Here is a 23,396-nt window from a genome sequence, read left to right on the forward strand (position 1 = left end):
CCCAAGAACAGGAGTACAGTGTAGGCCTACAGATTTTGCCCAATCGTGACTTGGGGGTTGTTGATTTTCAACTTGTGGTATTTTGGTAAAATAAATGGTCGGATTTGCGGAGAGGTGTAGGGACTTTTCAAAGATTGATGCTTGAACATTTTGGAAAAGTATACCTGTGTAAAAGCCGAGTCGCACTGCATCAACAACGAAGATGATAGCGATCACGGCGCAAAGAGAGCGCAATCTATTGGGTGAGTTGCTCCACGCGAAATACGCACACTGTCTTTCAACCAATAGAATATGATGCGTCGTGATCGTTATCGTTCTCACTACAGTGTGACTCTGCCTTAAGGGGTGTTATTATTTAGAGGGAGAATAGCTCTTGGATTTGGGAAGACTCCCCATATCAAACTGTGCATAAAAGTCAAAGAGCAAATGGATAATTTCCCCTTTACTGTACAAGCGCTTCCTGTCCCAGCCCTCTCCTATTCTTCCAAGAGTTTGAAGTTTTTTCTACACTCCTTTTTTTGAAAAAAAAACAAACAAAAAACAACACATTTTGGAGAAAGCTTTCACTCTATCCCCTCAATTGCATGTACCTTTCATAAATAGATCTTTATAGAATGTTCAGCCCGTGAATTTCATTGGAAAAGTTAACACCACATGCTTTTTCCCAACATACTGATTAATCTTCGGCCATTTCCCCCGGTTGATGTCGGAGAAGCTTAAATATGTCTCCATAAGCTGATATCTTTGCAAAGAAACAACAGATTGTAGACTGCTGGTGATGTCCAACAAACTGCTCTACTCGCTGACATTACCTGACCTAACAGCAGGACAACACAGTCAAGGCATGGTAGCACTGATGACAGCCATCCCTCAGTTCTCCTCAACCCAACCCCACCCCCACCCCTCCCCCAATCAGCTTGTTAACCAAAGTTGGTACTTACCATGTACATGCATATACATCGTAACAATTTGATCGCATAAACCAAATACATGTATAGCACTGCATGACGCTTTGAGTTCATGTTGTATAGGCTATAAAAACAGGCCTATTATGAAAAATAGCAATTCGCAATAAATAATACCAAATGCGAAGGGAATCACTTATTTGGTGGTTGCTCAAAGAATTTCCCCTTGTTATTTTTCAAAGGTAAAATGGTGTTTTATTAAAGATTTTAGATGGCAGGGATCTTAAGGCATAATTTATTTCTTCTGGAAAACACTGATAAATACCTTCAACACGAGGAACAGCCTTCTCAGGAAAAAGGAGATGAGCTTGGGTCTAATCCTAAATGAGTTACGGTGTATGTTATTGTTGGTGAACTTGTGATGAGACTCAAAGGCACTGGACACTATGGTAATTACTCAAAATAATTGGTAGTGAGTCATGGAGGCGTATAGAACATTGTGAGAAACGGCTCGCTGAAGTAGTTTTTTAGAAAGAGGTGTAATTTCTTGCTCAAATAGTAAAAGGCTTCAGGCTTGAAGTCTTTTAATATTTTTTAGGCATCTGAAAGCACACAAAATAAATGGGTGCAACAAGGGTGTTTTTTTCTTTCATTATTCTTTTGCAACTTCGATGACCAAAGTCCAAATTGTTATTGTTATTTTATGCATTTGTTGGGATACACTGCCAAGTGAGGTTACTCGTCTTTGACAATTACCAAAGGTGTCCAGTGCCTTTAAAGGCAGGGTATATTTTTGGTAGTTGTCAAAGACCAGTATCCTCACTTGGCTTCTCCCAACATACACATAGAATAACAAATAATTATGTAAAAATTTTGTCATCAAAGTTGCAAGAAAACAATAGAAGAAAAGCAACCTGGGAGAAATGTGTGCTTTCCCAGGTCAAAATTACAGTTGAACCCAGGCAACTGGGGTCAACTGGTTCAACTGGATAGTGCCAAACTCATCCATTTTCCATATGAACCAACTGGTTTGCCTTATAAGCAAGTTATGCCTTATAAGCAAGTTTAGCTTAACTGAGACTGCCCGCGAAAGGTTTGCCTGCATTTGGTCAGTGCCCCTAAACAAATTATTGTGCGCCCAATTTTCCCCTTATCCACTTAAAAGCATTTTTGCAGTTACAAAACAAGCATTACAAACTTTTGGCCAATGAGATTGCTCTACCCATAAAACATCCCGAGCAAAATGCTCCAAACAAATATTTTATGACCGATGAGGGCGCTGCGGTTGCACTCTCTCGGGTTACGAGGTAATAAATGACTTGCGCTCGACCCCACTATTATATCTTCATGCACTAGTGTTGTAAATGGTAAACGACCTGGGGACGAGGAAAATATTTATAATAAACAGTGGCGCTGATGTTTTGTCTCGACTTCAAAGACATTTTTATACACTGAATTACTGTGTGTGGTGCGTATTTCTCATTGTTCATTATAATAAGCTCAGAAGAAACCCATTTATTATGTTGCTGCTAATAACATTTGGTAGTCTGTACAATCCAAGATTAGCATTATGGCCAGTTCGTTTGACGGTGGTGGTAGTGACAATCACTAAACCGTAAGAACATAGGCATAATCCGTCTATTGTCGACACCTTCTAAAATGTCTGAACTAGGTGTGTTTCTTTGTTTCAAAGGTTTGTCAGCCTTAAATAACGCCATGTTTTGTTTTGCCAGAGCATGTTTTTTTTTATATAGAAAAGACATTAGAATTTTATTAGTTAGTTCATGTATTGTATTGTAGTATCCTGGTGAAATATGTTTTCAGTAGGATAACAATTAACAGGAAAATTGTTCACAATCAAAAACTAAATTTTTTTCTCTTCAAATCATCTATCCATTTTTTTAACAATAACACTTTCACTTCATGGTGTGTTGAAATTTTTAAAGTTTTGGTTTTACGTTGCGAGAGACAGTCCGCCATTAACAGTGCTTATGCGTGCACGACATTGGAGCAACGTCATATGTTTTCACACCTTTCATTGGTTGGTATTTTATTGAATATTCAGGAGCTAGTATGGCGTGCAAAATAAATCAAAAATATTATTCAATTACTACTTATAGTTATACCTGTATACCTGTATACCTGTATACCTGTATACCTGTATACCTGTATACCTGTAGATTCGGGCTCTGCATAATGAAGGCTAAATGAAGCCTTATAAAACGCCCATCCATATTCACACAAAACTTACTGCAAAAGTACTGAATGCAATGGAAGTAGCGAAGTCAAATGTGAGAGCAGAAGAGAATGAACTTATGTTTCCATATATCCTGTGGCGAACATCCTGCAAAACTGTACATGTCAATGTTTTTGGTGAGGTACTCATCAATGCCATTTTTGAAGATGTTAGTTGAATGAGAATGAACAACTGCAGCTGGTAGTTTGTTCCAAACATTACAGACTCTCTGTGTGAAGTTGTTCTGACGAATTCTGGTAATACTACGTTCCTTGTTTATCTTCAGATCATGGCCCCTTAGACCCTTTACATTTCTTGACATGTCAAATAGCTTATCTGGATGGACATCCTGGAACCCATGCATCACTTTGAAAACTTGAATGAGGTCACCCCGCAATCTTCTGTAGGCAAGTGTTGGGAGATCGAGGAGTAGCAGCCTTGTTTCATATGGCAATTCCCTTAAAGATGGAACAATTTTGGTTGCCCTCCGTTGCACCTTTTCTAACTTGTTAATGTCTCTCTTCAAGTAGGGGCACCAAACGCTGTTGGCGTACTCCAGATGTGGGCGAACCATGGTCTTGTACAATGCCTTGAAAGTCTCCTCATCCATGTAGTCAAAGGTCCGTTTTATTACACCTAGAATTCGAGTCGCCTTGTTTGCTATTGCTCCAATGTGCTTACTGAAAGTTAGTGACTTGTCAAACAGGACACCAAGATCCTTTTCGTCGTCCATTTCTTTCAAATTTCTGGAGTGGTTTCCTTCTGTCATGGTGTAAGTGACTCTGTCGACCCCTTTCCCGTAGTGCAGTACTCCACACTTAGCAACATTGAATTTGAGCTGCCATTTTGAGGACCAGTCACCCAACCGGTTGAGGTCTTCCTGTAATTTCTGACAGTCGTCTTCTTCCTTGACTGGAGTGAAGATCTTGGTGTCGTCCGCAAACATCATTACAAGACTGGAAACTACATTTGGTAGGTCATTGATGTATATTATGAAAAGTATTGGCCCAAGAACACTGCCCTGCGGGATGCCACTCCTCACACTGGCCCAGTCTGATTTCTCACCATTTAAAGACACTCGTTGCTTTCTTCCAATCAAGAAACTTTTGATCCATCGAATCAGCTTGCCACCAATTCCATTTGCTTCGGCCTTCTTCAGGAGGCGCAGGTGTGGGACAGAGTCAAATGCTTTCCGGAAATCTAGGTAGACTACATCAATATCCGCACCTTCCTCCAGCAGTTTTGTCCACATTTCCATTAGAACGAGTAGTTGCGTTACACACGAGCGACCCTGTCTGAATCCATGTTGTTCCTCCTGAATGATGTTATGGTTGTTCATAAATGCCATAGTGTGGTTTCTGATGATAGACTCCATAATCTTGCATACTATCGAAGTGAGGCTGACTGGCCTGTAGTTCCCAGCATCTGCAGCACTACCTTTTTTGAAGATGGCAGTAACTTCAGCAACTTTCCAACCTTTTGGAACTTCACCTTCATCCATTGACTTTCTAAAGATGATGGCAAGTGGATGTGCTATCTCATTACATACTTCCTTCAGTACCATTGGGTGCAGTCCATCCGGTCCAGGGGATTTTGTTGGGTTGAGTTTCTGCAACTGTTTCGCCACTTCTTCCACGGTAAAGACTACATCCGTAAGTTTATCGCCATCAAACATACATACTTAACAAATTTAATTACATTTTTGTCCTATGGCTACTATTAGAATCCAGAAATATCATAAGGCATGAAAGTAAAACACCCCCCCCCCCCTTGAAACACACACACTTCATAACAATCCGTTTCCCCCCATTTCAGACCAGTAATGTTTGGTTTCAGGAGATAAGAAACCAATCTATGATATTTTCTCTTTAATGTAGACTTAATTTTTATTATGCTTATCGGAATTTATTACAGTATGCAGTAAATAAAATTTTAAAAATTGTTGTCATTTTCACTTAAAATATTTTAATATTTTCCCCACATTTGCACACCATAGAATCCCAAATAGTAACCTCCTCACGTGATCCATCTTGTGACTAAGCAGAATGAAACTCAATCTAGCAGATAGTAATTTTTTATTGAACTTTCGAGGTCGGATGATGTTTCTTTGACTCATTTGAATGTTGGCATAATAGTGCACTAGTGATTAGTACCAAAAATCAATCATTTTATAAGTGTTTGAGCATAACCAACGACAGGAAACTTCATTCTCAGCATGATTAAGCCTGATGTAAATACAGACTGTGAGTAAACTGCATAGCTTCTGTCACCGGTGCAGCTTGCACAATTTCGCGGTAAACGGGAATCCAAGTTGGGGACCGAAAACATGAGGGTCGATAACGTATAACGCTACGATAGTAGTAGGCCTAATAATATAATATTCAATAATTTCTACTTTTGTCTTTTGATTTGATTTTGAATGATGATGATGATGAAACATAATGAAGGTAGTGAACCACTTCCCTCCCAATCCCATACTAAATTATACTAGCTGTCGTCTCATTTTATTATTTTATGAGGGATTATAGTTTATACTTCTTGGTTGGTCATCTTTACTTTGTTTTATTTTACGCAGGGATTTGTTTGTGACAATACAGTGAGTGACACTGATTCAGTAACTCTAAATTATAACAACAGATTATATTTTGAAACTTATGAGAATCGCTAATTTTCTAAGCTTAACGAATTCGTACAAAGTAAAGGTACGTGTGTAGGTTATACTTTTGGAATGAGCAACCCCCCCCCCCCCCACCTCAAAAAAAAAGAGATTTAATTTTGACCCAAACCTCAACAAAACCTCGCTTACCATGTACATCAAATCATACATTTGTTTCAAATCAAAGATGGTATCGATTATGGTATCCCTATTATCGGATTATATGCTCTTGTTGAAAATACTCTGACTTTTATTGTTTATTTCTTTATACACTGTAGTTTTGCCAATCGGCATTAAATTGATAAAAACTAAATGATGACCTAACCTTTAATTCCTTTTGCATTTAGGGTGAGGTTTGAAATCTAAAATGCTGTCAAGTACTAATGAAGCAAGTATGATTTTTACTGACTGATGGAGATGTTGAATGCAGTTGCTTCAAATTGAAGAACCGATCACTCGAGGGGTATTGCTGTACTTTGAGCTTCGAGATGGCAGGCAACTTCTGGCAGAGTTCACATTGGTAAGGGTTTCCAATTGATTTTGAAGCAGTTAATGCAATTCACATTTATAAAACCTGCCATATTTTAGTTACGCGTCAGCATGGCATCCATTTAAGCAGTCTGATTTATTTGACTGAACTTGATTTTCCAAGACGCATTGTGGTACGGCTATATTTTTTAGATGCTCTTCATGCATTCAGGCTATATTGGCTGCTATGGCTCTGTCTGTTGCCAAGGACGTTGCTGTGTTACAATGGGTGCGTTCGATTAACTTCCCCGGGTCGACCCCGATCTACCCACGGTACGTATGAATAGCTTTGACGTCATTCCAAGGGCTCACACCGGTCAGCCCTAAATGTACACATTGTGGAATGGGGTCACTTGGGGCGGGCCCTAGGTGCATGACGTCACCACGAGAGGGCGAGTAATTGTTCGATTAGCTCTCGTCAGGGGCTCACCCCAATGAGCTCCGCAGGGTCGACACAGGGAAGCTAATCGAACGCACCCATAGTTCCCTTCAATGCGTAGCTCATGATGACCAAGCCACAGCTGCAGACGCATCTGGTAATTCGGTAAAAGAAATTGTATGTATCATGTAGTCACGTCTCATGTTCTTCCCCATATGACAGTACGCAGTGGATACTAGACCCCCAGATCTTAATGAGAGACAGACAGAAAGACTTGGAGGTCCTCACTGAAGAGACTTACCAGCGCGTCATGATCTTCTACTGCAACAGTAAGTTATATAAATGACACACTGTAAAACGTTAAAGGCAGTGGACACTATTGGTAATTACTCTGAGTTACTCAAAATAAGTATCGGCATAAAACCTCACATGGTAACAAGTAATTGGGGAGAGGTTGATAGTTAAAAACATTGAGACAAACGGCTCCCTCTGAAGTGACGTACTTTTTGAGAAAGAAATAGTTTTCCACGAATTTGATTTCGAGACCTCAAGTTTCTCAAAATCAACCACAAAATAAACGCACACAACTTCGTGTGACAAGGGTGTTTTTTTCTTTCACTCTTATCTCGCAAGTTCGATGACCGATTGAGATAAAAATTTTCACAGGTTTGTTATTTTATGCATATGTTGAGATACACCAACTGTGAAGGCTAGTCTTTGACAATTACCATTAGTGTCCACTGCCTTTAACAGTCTACATTTTCATGTGTTGATTCCCCAAAATTTAATAAGCCTGTACACAGGTTTTTAACATTTGCAGGCTCGTAGAAAAATGTACCTGAATTTTTTTACCAAGCTAGAATTTACATAACAAGATTGTTAAGTCAATTCTGGTCTGGTTAAAAAAATTTTTTGAGAAAATCTACCTCATTCATTTCATGTGTGAGTGTACTAACAGAATTGATAGATATTTATCAGACGGGTTTCTTGAATTTGGAGGAATGGTCACAAGACTGCAGAGATTGTGGCTCAAATACATTGCTAGACTAGATTAAAATGAGTTGGGCAAGCACTAAGATCCATTTATGAAGCACCAATAAATGGTTTTCAATGTAATGCAGCGCATTCTTCAGCCAAGAGCCAACCATGCCAGAAAACACTGGGCAAACCCCTTCCCTTAACAATATATTGCACTGGGTTCTTTTTCTCTACACAAACCACTGAGCCTCTAGCTTAATACCCTGTCTAATGGTTAAACCAATGACAAAGTATCTTGCTCAAAATGTAGTTGTCAAGATTTGTGACAGCTGGAGAAGTATCCACATGCCAGGGGGGACAGGAAGTCCTGGAGAAACCTCAGCCGAAATATCATTGACCGAGGACACCACTCGAAATAGAAGAAGTCATGACTGGGACTCAAAGCCCACACTCTGACATAAAAGAAACTAATCCACAGTGCACTAGACCCCATGGATGACCATGGAACATCTCAATGAACACTTCAGGCTATTACAAACTGCTATTTGAACCACAATATGTTTTGAATTTCAGTTATGCAGGCAATTGGAGAGCAGCTGAAAGTCAGACAGCAGGTTATTGCTACAGGAATGGTGTATTTCAAACGCTTCTATGCCAAGTAAGTTGAATAACATCACACCAAAGAATGCCAACTGCCAACTGCATTATGTGATGCAGCTTGTTTGTGATGTTTGAGTTCACACATCAACGCTCAACCATTCTTACTGAGTATATCATTTGTCTTTTACCCTACACGGACTTGTTTATATACTCATGTGTGATAAATATAAATAATACCTGCTCATCAGGACTATAAGGTCACTAGTGCAAGTTGAGTTGCATGATATCATAGCACTGTCTAACGCAGTCTTCGAGAAAGAAGTAATTTTCGACAAATTTGATTTTGAGACCTCAGAATTAGATTTTGAGGTCCCAAAATCAAGCATCTGAAAGCACACAACTGTGTGTGACAAGGGTTATTCTCTCGCAACTTCAAGGACCAATTAAGCTTAAATTTTCACAGGTGTGTTATGTTATGCATGTTGACACACCAAGGGAGAAGACTGGTCTTTGACAATTACCAATTGTGTCTAGTGTCTTTAACAACAGGTTCTTTTCAGAACCAACACTACTAGAACGAAACTATTCTCATGGTGTTATCACAAAGATGTATTCTTTTGAGAATATGAAAATACTATTAATGACCTTATTGCATTGAGACAACGTTCTTTATCCCGATGCAAACTTACACACATTTTAAATTACTGATCAGCGTTGTAGCTACGGTGGGCGGCGGTGGGCGGGCCCGCCCAGCACTGACAATTTCCGCCCGGCACTTCAGCTGAAAAATAGACTGCTGCCCACCACAAAATGTCCCCCAAAATTAATAAAAAATGAAAAGTTCTGCCGATATTGATCACATTGCAAGACTAAAATGTTGCGCAAAATAAGTGATTGGAATGTTAATATTTAGCCCTAAAACAGTCCTTATTACAGAGTGCGCACTGCTCACAATCTCTGACCAAATTTAAATTCAGCTACCCACCACTAAATATGTCCTAGCTACAACACTGTTACTGATTATACAAATATGAACAATTAAAATCTTTGAAGGAAATAAGGGTCTTATTTTGTCTGCCCTTCATTCCATACCAGACATCCTCTGAATAGCATTGACCCTTTACTGGTCGGACCAACAAGTATATTTCTGGCATCAAAAGTTGAGGTAAGTTGAATAAACCCAGTTTAAAATTGATTTCACTGGCATAACAAGCTTTCTTGTAACTTATTTTGTAAAGAAAGTAGAACCTTATTGGGGTTTCCATTGTTTTACTAAATTTAGTCTAATACTGAAACTACCACGCATGAGGTACTGAACCTTTGCTGAAAATGATAATGATTTAATTGTGCCAAAAATATTTGCAAAAATGTGAGATTTTTGTCAGATAGGTCAGTTCATGGTGCAAGCAATGATATAGACAGCATTTTGCGTAGGATTTGAAACTTTGCATGGTGGAATTACGATATGGAAAGGTTTGCGGTGACACCATGTAATGACTATCTCTAATGAGTTGGGGGTGGTTCTGAAAAGAACCAATGGTTTCAACATGATGTTTTGATCAGTATCAGGCGATAGTGTCAGGCGATACAGCTTTTTGACATAAGGGACTGAAAGCTGCTTTTTTTGTTGGTCATATAATGTAACACTCATTTTCGACAGGTGCTCCAGAGTCGGGCCAAACCAAATTCTGAATTAAGTAGGGCCTATATGAAAGATTTCTGAAACATAGGAGCGACTGAATGCGCTAGAAGTCGAAAGATCGACTATTGCAGTCGTTCGGAACGACTCTGAAGTGCCTTGGTTTCAGAAGTTTATCTTGTCATGGGCCCAACCTAAATTTGCCTCTCTTAAACCATGGAGGAAGGAAGAGAAGGAGCTCGAACGAAGGGACTTCAAAAGTCAAACCCCTGGTACCGCGGTCGTTTAACGACACCTCGTAATCACCCACATACCTTATACAGACAATGGGCGACCTGGCGAGTTTGCGCGTGCGCACTTGGGTTTTTCACTCAACTATGGTGTCGTATGTCGTATAGATATAATACAGAATTTTTTGTTAAACCTGATAAAAATTGTGTACACTTGTGCCCACCAAGTCGAAAAAACACAATTGAATACCAACCACCCTCGTGTGCTAATACCCAAATTTTGAACCACCGCTAGTGACTAGAAAGTCACAAAAAATGTAAAAATATGCCAAGATGTTTCCGTGAAACACCACAAACTGTAAATGAAAACGTGTACATTCACAATTCTTGTCTCCAATGATTCAACTTTACACGCAGGCAAGAGCGCAGACTGGCGGTACCACACGTTCTGTACAAAGAGCTCTAATCCTGCTCGTTAATCGGCCGTCCAGCTGGAGGTCTCCTATCTTTTTCCACTGGTCAGACAGGGGCATTGTCAGGGTATTCTTTTGTTACTCTGCAGTCGTTCGAGCTCCTTCTCTTCCTTCCTCTATGCTTAAATCAAAATGTATTTGGGTCGACGTAGAGTCGCTCCTTCGGCCTGACTGAAACGGGTGTAACATTCTCGGATTCCTAATTCCTTGTTGTTTTTCGTTTTGTCGTTCTCTACAGGAGTTTGGTGTTATAACAAGCAGTAGGCTAATCAATGCATGCCAGTCAGTAGGTAAGGACTACCAAGTAGGACAACCAACATGTCTTCAAGAATCAAAATTGTTGTTTTTTTTTCAAACAAGGTGTACAAAAATGCGAACTGGAAGGAGGCCAGCCTTATTAATATTAAAAAGGAGGAGCCTACATTAAAGTGCTACAAAAGCAAAATCCACACAATGATGCTAAAATACAAAATGATTGCGGGCGTACTTGCGTTCACTACATTCTTTAAAAAGCAAGCTCTTCGAAACTGTTTTCCTTACAAACTAAATTGTTTGTCTTTCAGTGAAGAATAAGTTTGGCTATGCTTTCCAGAACCAGGAGTTCCCATTCAGAATGGCGCAGGTGAGTTCTAAAGAAATATTCACTTCACAGGTTTTTTTTGTAAGGCAGACCTGAAGAATTATTGTTTTTTTTTGTTATACATGTAATAATAATAACATCAAGTAATTAACCACAATTGTAGATTTACAAAATTGTTTAGGTTTGAACAAAGAAAAATGTACTGGAGCTGAACCAAATATCTCCGGATTACTGAACTGGCACTCCACCAGCTAAGCTATCCAGCGCAATGTTGGCAGTCGCCAAGTTAGCATGGTTAGTCGATATCTATGTTGGGGATGCCAGACTTCTGACTGGCACCCCCGCTCAAATGATGTCTTTGATTCTGAAAAATACCATTTAGTTCTACTGAGTATTGAAGTATACTTAACCACAGAGACATTGAGATAAATCATCTCTTTCATGGCTTTAGTGCAATTACTTACATGTTATCAGGAATCAGGAAAAGTTTGTTATAATTTTTATTCTGGTCTTGTGTCATAAATTCTGATCCAGTATTAATTTTGAGCTACCAGCCTTGCGGTCTTGTGGAATGTTTCTCCCAAATACGAACCCTGTATTGTACGGGGCAGGATCATACAATGAAGTATCATCAACAACACCTTTGTTGGGTGTCGTGGACGAGCGGTTAAGAGCACCGAACTCAAGCTCTGGTGTTTCTGTTCAGCAGAGTGTGGGTTCGAATCCCGGTCGTGACAATTGTGTCCTTGAGCAAGACACTTAACCATTTGCTTCTCTCCACCCTGGGGTAAAATGGGTACCTGTGAGGGCAGAGATGGTTTATGTGACTGATAAGCTTGGAGCGCGCTAACTCGCAGAACCGGCTGTATACTCCCTAGGGAGCTCAGATTGTTTAAGGAATGAACTAAGGCCCTTGTGACCAGCGGTAATAATGTTGAAGCGTCACTGCATGACGGACCTGACCGCTATATAAGAAGCAACGATTATTATTTATTATGTCCTGCATGGCATCCAGGAATGTATCAATTAATTTGATGTTATCTGTCGTCTTACACAGGTGCTGGAGTGTGAATTTTTCTTACTTGAAATAATGGTAAGTTTTTGTGTTGTAGGTTTTTTTGCTTTTGTCAGATTTGAACTAACTGCTCAACCTTTTTTTTGTTTCTCTCTCAAAAAAAATTGTGTGAACTCCAATTAAATTTACCATCTCTGCGGATTTGGGGTGAAGTAACAAAGCTAGGACACCGTCCGACTCCATTCTAAAGCTGTTTCATAGCGCAGCACAGCGAAGCAGCTCTTGTTTTTGTTAAAATTGTATTCATTTATTAATTTTTGGTTGTGTATGTTTCAGACAAAGGGGCCTTTTGCATAGTTCCTAAATAACTCCCTAAGTAATAATGCAATCATGTTAAAACTTGGTAGCTTGTCAGATATTGGCAAGTTCTTGTAAATTGTGAAATGACGTCATGATGGCGTTGTCACATTATTATTTTATTATTTTTTCATTTTTGCCACTTTAAGTCATAAATTGCTAACTGCACTTGGTGTAATCTTAATTATTTTTTGAAATAGGCTGGATAGGTCATAACTGCTTTGAATACAAAAAGAGTTTCACATTCAGTTGAGTAATTAAAAAATGTTATTAACGAAACAGCTATATGCATTTGTGCATACGTGCAATCGTGTCTAGTTAGTAAATTCTTGTAAGGAAAATAGAGTTGGCAAAAAATCTTTGGATTCTTTGTAATAAGCCAGAAGTGGTAGCATTGTTTTGAAATCAGCTGTGAATCGGCTCTGCTCTGTCACTAGATGAATGGCCATAGCATAGTTGACATGTATTTTGCCTTGTTTTTTCCCTACATTCATACCGTTCGCTTTTAATGTGCTTTATTTTGCTTGGTACCTCTTTTATTAACCGTGTCGTTGTATTACTAGTTTAATGTTGCGTATGTCCTTCTGATGTCTACTTCAGTTTATGTACACTCGGTTTGTTTGTCTGTTTACCGAAAGTGTATAATGGCTTTAAGTTCATTGTTTGTTTATGTTTAAGGCACCCGTTTATAAGCTTCGGCTTCCTGTGTAATGCCTCCACGTATTAGTTTTATTGTATCAATTGTTTTTTCTTTTCTAAAGTGATTATCATTGGTGGAAATAAATGTTGATGAATTCAATTGATGAATTGAATGTATGTTATGTCATGCATGTACTCTTTGAAATCAGCAATTAACTGGGTGAATTAGGAACTGCTCTAGCACCTAGGTTAGAGTATGTGATATTAATTGCCGAATGCTCCTTACATCTCTTTTGTTTACTTGTTCAGGACTGTTGTCTGATTGTGTTCCATCCATACCGGCCACTCATGCAGTATGTAGCTGACCTAGGCCAGGAAGAAATATTGCTGCCTCTTGCCTGGTAAGTAAAATGGGGTGTATCTCAGACACCCCAAAACAGAGATATAGGGCTATAATCCCGGCCATATCTCGTTGGGCTCTCCCATCAGGGCCCCCGTGCCCCATTTCAATGTTGGCTCTCATTGCTCGGTCTTCTGCGTTCCCATCAATTGAGCGGGGGGACATGGGAGAGATTGTTTATTGTCACGGGGAAGTGGACCTAGGGAATGTTTACTGTAACGTTGTGAATGGGTGGCTCCATGGGTGGCCCAAGTATTTTGGCAGGGATTGTAGTTAAGCTCAGTTGGTTGCAGGTTCAAAACCGGCTTTGTCAATTTTCTGTCTCGCTTCCCTGTGGTTTATTACTTCTTTGACAATTACTATATTAAAGATTATTTCTGTTATTCCGCCCCCCCCACACTTCAGGCGTATCGTCAACGACAGTCTGAGAACAGACGTGTGCCTCCTGTATCCACCATACCTTATTGCTCTAGGTAAGTATATACAAGGCATCATCACATGCTATTCAATAAAGCTGTTTACGGGCTTCCAATTGTTTGGTCCTATTGAGTCATTACACGTAAAATCAACTAAGCTTCAAAATGGCACAAAACCTAGGTGCTATACTTCTTGATGTATTGCTTATGAGCGAATAATTGGTTAGCTTAAAGGAACACATTGCCTAGGATCGGTTGAGTTGGTCTTTGAAAAGCGTTTGGAACCGTTTGCAATAAAATGCAAATGATTAGAAAGATTTTTTAAAAGTAGAATATAATGATCCACACAAGTATCAAGTTGCGTGGTTTTCCTTTTTACCTCATCGACTAACACGGACTCGCATAAATGGCCGACCGTGTTAGTTCGCAATATAAATGGAAAACCAAAAATTTTGAGGCAAATTTGTGTGGCTCATTGTATTCTACTTCTAAATCATCTTTCTAACCGTATGCATTTTATAGGTTACAAACGCTTTTCAAAGACCAACGCGACCGATCCAACGCAACGTGTTCCTTTAAATCTTAGAGGCAAAACATTTGGGGTTTGGTGGTTTCTCATGAGTCACAATCGCAACCTAACGTTGTTTGTCCTTTTTTCTTTTTTTTTGCAAAAGCTTGTTTGCACATGGCCTGTGTGATCTCTCAGAAGGACACCAAACATTGGTTTGCTGAGTTGAACGTGGATCTGGACAAGGTAAGGCTTGAAATCCTTATTAGGAGGCATGGATAAACGTTTGCAAACAATCTCGATTCAATATCAATGGCCGGAGACCACCGACATTCTTTTCATGATAAAACAATCAATATTACAGATATTATAATAACTCATCACAGGTAAGGCCTATTTTTTTACTTCAAAATTCAGTAGAAAGTTCAAAGTCGACAGTTTCTAATGTAGCACTGTTCGCATGCAACGTGGCTAACATTGTATACTGCGCACGCGTTGAACTTGGTTGTTGCTACTCTACCACTACAATAGTTATGAATGGAAACCGATGGATGTGATACCAGCGATGCAGCGAAAGGCGGTAACACACGTGGGGTATTTGTTTATTTTTTATTTCCAAATATCACAATAAGTTATCATAAAACATACAAGAAAAAAAGAACAAAGGGTGATAAGAGGAGGGCACCAGGAAAAAGCCTGGGCTTATACAGAGCCTGGACCCTTTATAATATAAATTAATTGGTTTTACTTTATAACAATAACAATGTTGATTGATGAAATAAAAGTACAGTGAAAGGTGTAATGCATACAGCAAAAATAGCACAAAACAATGTTTGTTTGTAATTAAACTGTTTCTATCAATTTGTTTGCTATGCAGCCTTAAATACATATTGAGAGTTGATAACAAAAAGGAAAGTTAACAGAACATAATTACTTAGGAAATTACAAAACTAGATAATTTGATAATTTTGATACAAAGAGCTCACTGCAGTTGGAATGTGTACAGCCTTTTACAGGCGCTGCGGTTCACCTCCATAGTGTTGCCACTGGAGGTGGGTGCAGCGCTAATCGGATTGATTGCAGCTTCGGTGATTAAGACCGGAGTTGCAACTCCTTCTATTCCTTGCTCTATGGTTTGAGTGAGTGCATCACTGCACATGTAAGTTGCTGATCAGTGGTTGACTAATTGTGCGCCCTCCAATTTGCTCTTAGTGGCAAATGCTACGAAGAAAACATGACTAATCATGTGACAATCCTTGCGTTGAACACTTATTGAAACCACTGGTTGACCTTCTGACCTTCCCACACACTTTTGTTTGTTAAATATTGCTTTAAAGGTTCTGGAGATAACTCAACAAATCCTGAAGTTGTACGAACTCTGGAAGAGCTACGACGAGAAGAAAGAAATGCCAGCTCTACTAAGCACTGTACCCAAAGCTGTGCTCCAGCCCCCTCCCTCACAAAGGTATCATAGTCCGCCCATCCCACCAGCCCCTCCCCCCCACCCTGTCCAGCCTACCCCCACCCCCCCCCCCCCACCCTGCCCAGCCTACCCCCACCCTCCAACTAGTCCCTGGTATAAAACATGTCCAATATTTGTTTCACTCTGTTTGCTGTCTTTACCGTAGTGGTACAGTTTTGTGTTTGACGCCGAGTCGGGTTTGCTGTGAGCAATGCGGTTTTTGCATAATATTTCTTTTTAAAGAGTCCGTATATGTTTGATGTTGACTCTAAAAACTAATGGCAATAAAAACTTACTTTTTAGAAGTAAAGCAGTTTTTTTAATAGTATTATGCATTCAGATGCATTTTTTCCCCCAAATATTGAATACCGGAAGCATTATGTTTCTCTAGATTCTGTATTCCTATTGGGTTATTCTTCCTGTGTGGCTGTACTCGCTCCATTTTGTTTTTCGCAATATCTCAAAAAAGCGACCACGTTTTAGAATGAACAACAGGTCTAAAAACTAAAAACCAAAGGTGAACTTTGCCTTTAAGCAACACCTATTTTTATGTTCAAAACTATGTTCTCTAAAAGCATTCTAAACAAGTTCATGTGTTCTATAAGCAATCCAAGCTTAAAATGAAAGTGCAAATCAGTAATCATGATTTAGTGCAGTCATTCTAGCTGGTTTGTTCATTTCTGAGTCAATATTTCAAAGGCGTTGTTTCATAATTCCTCGACTTCAAGCGAAGGCCAAAAATAGGCACAAAGTAAACCACAAAATAAGGAGACTCCAACATATAAAGGAGAGAAAACTTGGTTGGTGGAGCGCCGAAAACGTTAATCCGGAGGTCGCTGGGTCAGATCCCGCTGTAGTAAAGTTTTCGACCTAAAATTTGAATAATTGTAGCGAGGACGGCCCAACAAAAACTTGATCCTTAATTTATTACCAGGACCACTGGGTGCCTATGCACATGCTGAGATGGATAACCAAGACCAGCAGAAGCTGTCTTGCGACTGACTGGTCTTGAAAAATCAGTGATAACTGTGTTTTAAACTCAAATATTTTGAGCCATTATCTGTTAAACTTTGATGAGCGCAATTAATTTAATGTCTTCAAGTTTTTGTTTTTTTTTGGCACGTTTTGCATTTGATTATGTTGTCGTCTCATACCATTTGTCTCTTATTTCGTCGCAGGTTTCACGATTTGACTCGACCGACCCCACAGAGGTAAAACTTGATTTAGAAATTTGAAGTTGTTGATCTTTGAATATCGTTCCTGGACGAATTAATGTTAGTGTATGAAAGTCGATACCAATGTTTTAGCCATTTACTTGCTTTTAAAAAATAAATTCATACTTTATGAGTAATTGTAAAAAACAAAACAAAGAAAGGACACTTAGTGAAAAACTAACAAACACACAGCGCGCATTGTGCAACATGCCCGAATCAAAACTGTCACTTCGTGAAAACTAAAAGTGCCGGAGGGTTCCTTGCCTAGTGTGCGCGTAAGTACTCACGCACATGTGCTGGATTGCCTGTATGCAAAGTGTCACCATGTGAAAAAGAAAAAAAAACTTCAGTTTACTTAGATTTTATTAAAAGTTGTTTACTTTGTTTGCAAAACTAAACATATTTGAGGATTAAGATTTGGTATAATGAAAGATAAATGTGTTTTGCAGTCCAAACAGTGACTAAACAAAATGTCTTGCAATTCTGACTTTTGAGTAAAACGCCACTTTGTGAAACCTGCGACGATTTTTCTGTCCTCTCGCGTTTCTACCATCATTATGTCAACCGTGCATATCAACATTTTTCAACAAGTTTCCTAACAGGGGAAAAAAAAGAAGAAAAAAAAAAAAAACCCAAACAATGCAAGTTCCTCTTTGCCGATGTAAATATTTCTGAATGCATTTTATCTTTCTCATTAACAGCGCAACGCAATGAGCAGCAAAAATTTCACAGGTTGGTTGTTTTATATCTATTCTCCTTTCACGTTGTGTTTCTAGACGCACCGAAACGGGAAGCTTACCGGTAGTATTCGTTTCCGTTTTGCGTGTGTGTGCGTCACAAAGTGCGCCGCCACGTTGGTTGTACCACGCACAGTAAATGACAGCGGATAGTGTACTGTAGATTTTGTTTAATACCCTTGTTTAATAACCGCATTGCTTGAAGGGTTCTGCACAGTGATATAGGGGCCAGGTCCAAGACCCACCTACCGTAAAAAGATAAACCTGATTATAAAAAAAAAGCTTTGGGGGTCTGTGCTCGATTTCACAAAGAGCCACGATTCATCTTAAAGGAACATTACATAATTATTTTTTGCTAACAGAACATTACAAAATTGTTTTGTTTTGCTAACATAACAGACAACCGTTCCTAGCAGCTGAAGCACTTTATAAACCCACCATTTACATAAACTGACAAACCTGTAGTAGTTTGAGATAGATCGGCCATCTGGGTCACAAGAAAATAGTGAAAAGAACCATTACACATGTTGCATGACATCGGATTAAAAAGAGAAAAAATGAACAAAATGCTCACTGAGCGATAAACTCTAATCAGGATATAAGTTTTATTTATTTCTCATCAAATGTTAAATAAATAATTTCAGACGGGAAAATTTCAAGGGATGCTTTCCAGCGTCCTTATGTAGCTCTATGCTTTCTACTTTCATCTTCTTATCAATTCTGTAATGTTCCTTTAAAGACGTGTATCAATCTTAATTGCTAAGCACAGTGTATTTATAATCTTACTGGACCAACATTTATTTTATAAGACTAGATTCGAAATAAGCTGTATCTCATTTGTCATGCAACATTTTCTTAAACAGAAACTAGGCCATGTGGTATTACTGTTAATATTGGTGAATTGAAAAACACAACACCTCCAGGCTTGTCCAGTTGTGATTGTGATTTCACTGGCCCAATGCTAAAAGTACTGGCACCTACCTGCGGTCCAGTGGTAATTTTGAGCCTTGGCTAATCATCCTTTCTCACAGCTGAGAAGCTGAAGTGCGGAGGTTAGGGCTACAAAGTGTTTGAGCCGTAGGCATGCAAGGATGCCTACGGCAGCCAGCCACTTCAACACATGACCTTGGAGCACAGCCAGAGATTGAAAGTGTTTGTCATTTCCGAAGGGAGGAAAACGGCAGGGCCCGCAGAAAAAAAACCTAACTTTGCATTATCGAAAAAAGAGTCCGTATAGCCTTGTGTTCATTCCTGAAACATGTCATCATATTTCACAAGTGGGTCTTTACATTCCAACATGTCCAAGAAGAAATTTGTCATCAGTCAAAAAGTTCAAATCGAGGCTGTTGTTTTTGATTGAGAGTCGGAAACGAACCGTAACATCCCTGTTAAAAAATGTAGACCCATTTGTCTCGGCATGATGTCATCGAATATTTTGAATGCTGACAAATTTTGCACTAGAAGAGTACAAAAAGCAATGACAATGTACAACACTTTAACGTGAGGTCAGAGACTTGTAAGTTCTTCCATACTCTCGTGAGGGTTCTATATAATAGACCGATCCAGTAGGCTCCGCCCACGACGCAGGTGTGAGCAAGAACACGTGGGGCTCTCCAATGCCTTTCTGCACAACTCTGCCGCGCGCGCCAAGATACTCGCACGCATGTCGGACCTTATTTGTTGGACCTTCGTTGCACTGTGATTGGTCAATACGCAATGGGGCAGAGCTTAGTGGATCGGTGTAATTGGCAAATAAGTATATTATACATGTACTACACTGTATTACACACAGGGACATTGACTCCTCGAAATGGAGCATCCAAGATTATCGTGATGATGATGTAGGTGAATTTGGGTCAATTTAGTGCGGTCTTATGTTAGATTTCAGTGCAGTACTCAGATTTAAGAATTTTGGGCAGACTCTGCAAATTTGTATTTGGATATAAAACGAATTAAGTGACGCGTTGAGTAGTTTCAACCATTTCATTTCATGTCCACAACTGAAAGAATATTTACACCGACTCTTCTAATTGAAATTCTGCTTTGACCAACAATGATTCCAAAGGGATTACAGATAACTGACTAATTCCGCACCCCGGAACAATTGACTAATAGGGACACCGGCAAAAAAATAGCTCAGTTATTAGAGCACCAGTATGCAATCAGGAGGTCATTGGTTGAAGTCCCGCTCCAGTCAATTTTTCTATGATTCAAACCCCCAAAACACTAATAACTTTACAGGCAAATCACACTTAACCACTTATTCATTTTACTGCAAGCCTGTTGGTAGTGCATTACAATTGTCAGTTATTCTATCTCACGAGATGTGTTTTAGACGCAGGGTCGTAGATTGGTAAAATACTCAAAAAGTTAATGGCCATAAAAACTTTGGAGACATCCAGTGTTGACAGTAAAAACTAGTTTTAAAGGCAGTGGACAAAATAATTAACAGCATAAAACCTTACTTCGGTAACGAGTAATGGGGAGCTGTTGATATCATAAAACATTGTGAGAAACGGCTCCCTCTGAAGTAACGTAGTTTTCGAGAAAGAAGTAAGTTTCCACAAATTCGATTTCGAGACCTCGGAGTTAGATTTTGAGGTCTCGAAATCAAGCATCTGAATGCACACAACTTTGTGTGACAAGGCTGTTTTTTCTTTCATTATTATTTGGCAATTTTGACGACCAATTTAGCTCAAATTTTCACATGTTTGTTATTTTATGCATTGGTTGAGATACACAAAGTGACAATTGCCGAAGGTGTCCATTATCTTTTAAGGAAGAATTCCATTCAAAGTAATAATAATGGTTTGGATAATTTGTTTGCATCTGAGAAGTGATTCATGCATCAATTGTTTCTCGGCTTTCTGAGGGTTGAACAAAGATTCAAATTTTCATGTTGTCCGTTTGTGGATACTGCGGCCAGAGATGCAGTTTGTACCCGTTGGCGCCTCGACAAGCATAGATGGATTTAACAATCTTGATGACAATACTGTGACAGTGTCTTGCTGTTTTCTTAACATTATCAAGTAGAAGTTGGGTGCGTTCGCTTAGCTTCCCTGGGCCGACCCCGCAGTGCTCACTCGGGTGAGCCCCCTGACAAGAGCTAATCAAACGATCACTCACTCTCTAGTGGTGACGTCATGCACCTCGGGCCAGCCCCAAGTGACCAACTCCAAAAGCAGGGTACTTGGGGCTGACGTTGAAGCTATTCGAATGTACGGGGGGCAGACCGGGTTGACCCAGGGAAGCTAATCAAACGCACCCAATGTGAACTTTGATTTATTTTTTTCTGGATAAAACTGTTGAAGACTAAACTTTTTATTCTTTATTTTATTTTGTTCAGCTCCTTGATCTAGTTTCTAGGATATGTGCACTTTATAAGAACTTTGTATAATTATTATTATTGTTGTAATTTTGCCTGTATGTTAGCTGGAAAACTTTTTGTGGAAAACCACACTTGGATGTTGCTTTTGTTTGCTAGTGTTGGAGCTAGACTTTTTCTTCTTGGTAATGCACCGAGTTTGCAAACCAGGGGCTGATTTCACGAAACTTTACGCAACTGCGTAAGTCCACTTGCACAACGTTTATGGCGTAAGTTGCGCCATAAACGTTGTGCCATAAACGTTGTGCAAGTGGACTTATGCAGTTGCATAAAGTTTTGTGAAATCGGCTGCTGAATTGTATCATCTGGAGGTTCCTGGTCTAGAATAAAGCCTGGTTCACACTTCATGCGAATGCGATACGATTGTTGACGTTACAAATTTGCAACGAATAATTCGCAGCAGTTGAGTTGTGCTTAACTCTCTTGCGAATATCGCAGCGAAAATAGAGTTTTGACGTAAAATTAACGTCAAATTCGCATAGGCTTATGAACCGGGCTTAAGAAAGGGGAAACAGACCCGCTAGCTATTTCTTCAGGTTTTTTTTGCATCAGTCCAGTCACACCCCTGATATTATACACATAATGAATGTTTATGAGTGCAATGGTGCAAATATGTTCATGAGTTGAAAGATGGAATGTTCTATTCAACGAGGCGGAGCCGAGTTGAATGGAACATTCCAGCTTTCAACGAATGAACATATTCGCACCATTGCACGAATGAAAAACATTCATTATTTGTTTTATATAACATCCAAGTAGATCTTTGTCATTTTGATTGAAAGATACAACTTTCAAAACAAACAAAGCGTAGGCCTCCAATTTTTAATTGTAGAAGACGAATGCTAGTAATTTTACTAATATGCCTTGCTGCGTGACCGAAGACAACGCGCACGCAGTGATGTTTTTACTCAGCTTTTTCGTTCCATCCGAAAAGTACCATTGCACACTGGCAGCGTGCAATGGTACTTTTCGGATGGAACGAAAAAGCACGGTGAGTGACTCAGCGTGCAATGGTACTTTTATTTGCTATCACGTGACGGACAATCCTCCAATCAAATGGCAAGGATCTGCTTGGGTGTTATATAATACTAAATATTGTAATCATAAATGTAAATTTCTTTTTTTTCGGCAGTGAGTCATCACAAGGCGGTGATGGGAATGTTTGAGAGCAGAGAATGGCAGGTTTTCCGTTCGAGGAGAGAAAACTGAAAATGGTCTCGACTGCATCTTCACCTATTATGAAATGGATCTTGCATTGATGGTGTGCTAGACAGTGTACATGGTGTTCTGATTACACCAAAGGAAGAGGGAGGGCACAAATTGTTTGATGATAAAGTAAACTTGGATTGCTGTTTGCGTTGACGTCTTTGTAACCGCGAAAAACATTGAGAACAAGCTCTTGAACAACATGGTTCGATTCGGCATGCACTCGGGGACACAACCGGTAAGAGAATGTTGAACACATGGACTTGTTATGCGTACTTTGCATGGAGTTTCCAGTTTATCGCAGGATCTTGTTTTTGAAAATCGTCAGTTCTAAACAACCTAGAGCAAGTTCGAGTATGCACAACTAAAAGGTTGACCATTTTCACTCGAACCCAGGCTGGTCGACCATTGGTTGACTACTGTGGTCGACCATTTGGAACCAGCCTCGAGCCCATGGTTATTTCACTGGCCCCAACAGCATGATCTATTCTAACATGTGTAAAGCGCAGAAGGGAACCAGTGACACTATAGCGAAAAGGCGGAAGGTTGACTAGACTTCCAAATAAATCGTTCGAGTGAGTGCGTCACTGCGCATGTACATTGCTGGTCAGTAGTCAGCAGTCGAATAAATGTGCCCACTCGAACTTGCTCCTAGTTGTTGAGAACTTGCATTGTGGACTATGTGCGCACAGGGAATGATTTCATTCAGCAAGGTTACAAAGCAAACTATTGTAAACTAAACTTGCATTGTGCTCACTGAATGCTAATAGTTGAGTACTAAAATTGTGAATTTTGAGCAGGAACTGAAACATTTTGTATAGCAAGGTGCTCTGCTATACAAGGGAAATCGTTC

At 39.5% G+C, this 23,396-nt stretch overlaps 1 protein-coding gene across 4 annotated transcripts; it reads left to right on the forward strand.

Annotated features, from left to right (window-relative positions):
• Positions 1 to 2,289: 2,289 nt before the first annotated feature.
• On the forward strand, positions 2,290 to 23,104 carry LOC117298509 (cyclin-C-like). 4 transcript variants are annotated; one of them, XM_033781801.1, is made up of 15 exons: positions 2,290 to 2,373; positions 6,145 to 6,317; positions 6,927 to 7,033; positions 8,256 to 8,340; positions 9,378 to 9,447; positions 10,863 to 10,914; positions 11,188 to 11,246; positions 12,262 to 12,297; positions 13,525 to 13,616; positions 14,021 to 14,088; positions 14,706 to 14,785; positions 15,877 to 16,004; positions 17,180 to 17,212; positions 17,917 to 17,947; positions 22,470 to 23,104. In XM_033781801.1, exons 2-14 carry the CDS (start codon positions 6,286 to 6,288, stop codon positions 17,927 to 17,929), a joined length of 855 nt encoding a protein of 284 aa, XP_033637692.1. In that variant the 5' UTR covers positions 2,290 to 2,373; positions 6,145 to 6,285; the 3' UTR covers positions 17,930 to 17,947; positions 22,470 to 23,104. The 4 variants fall into 4 exon arrangements, with proteins under 4 accessions (XP_033637692.1, XP_033637691.1, XP_033637694.1 ...); XM_033781800.1 differs by lacking the exon at positions 17,917 to 17,947; XM_033781803.1 differs by lacking the exon at positions 17,180 to 17,212.
• Positions 23,105 to 23,396: the final 292 nt, after the last annotated feature.

This window comes from Asterias rubens, chromosome 13, assembly GCF_902459465.1.
Source record: "Asterias rubens chromosome 13, eAstRub1.3, whole genome shotgun sequence".
Lineage (NCBI taxonomy): Eukaryota > Metazoa > Echinodermata > Asteroidea > Forcipulatida > Asteriidae > Asterias > Asterias rubens.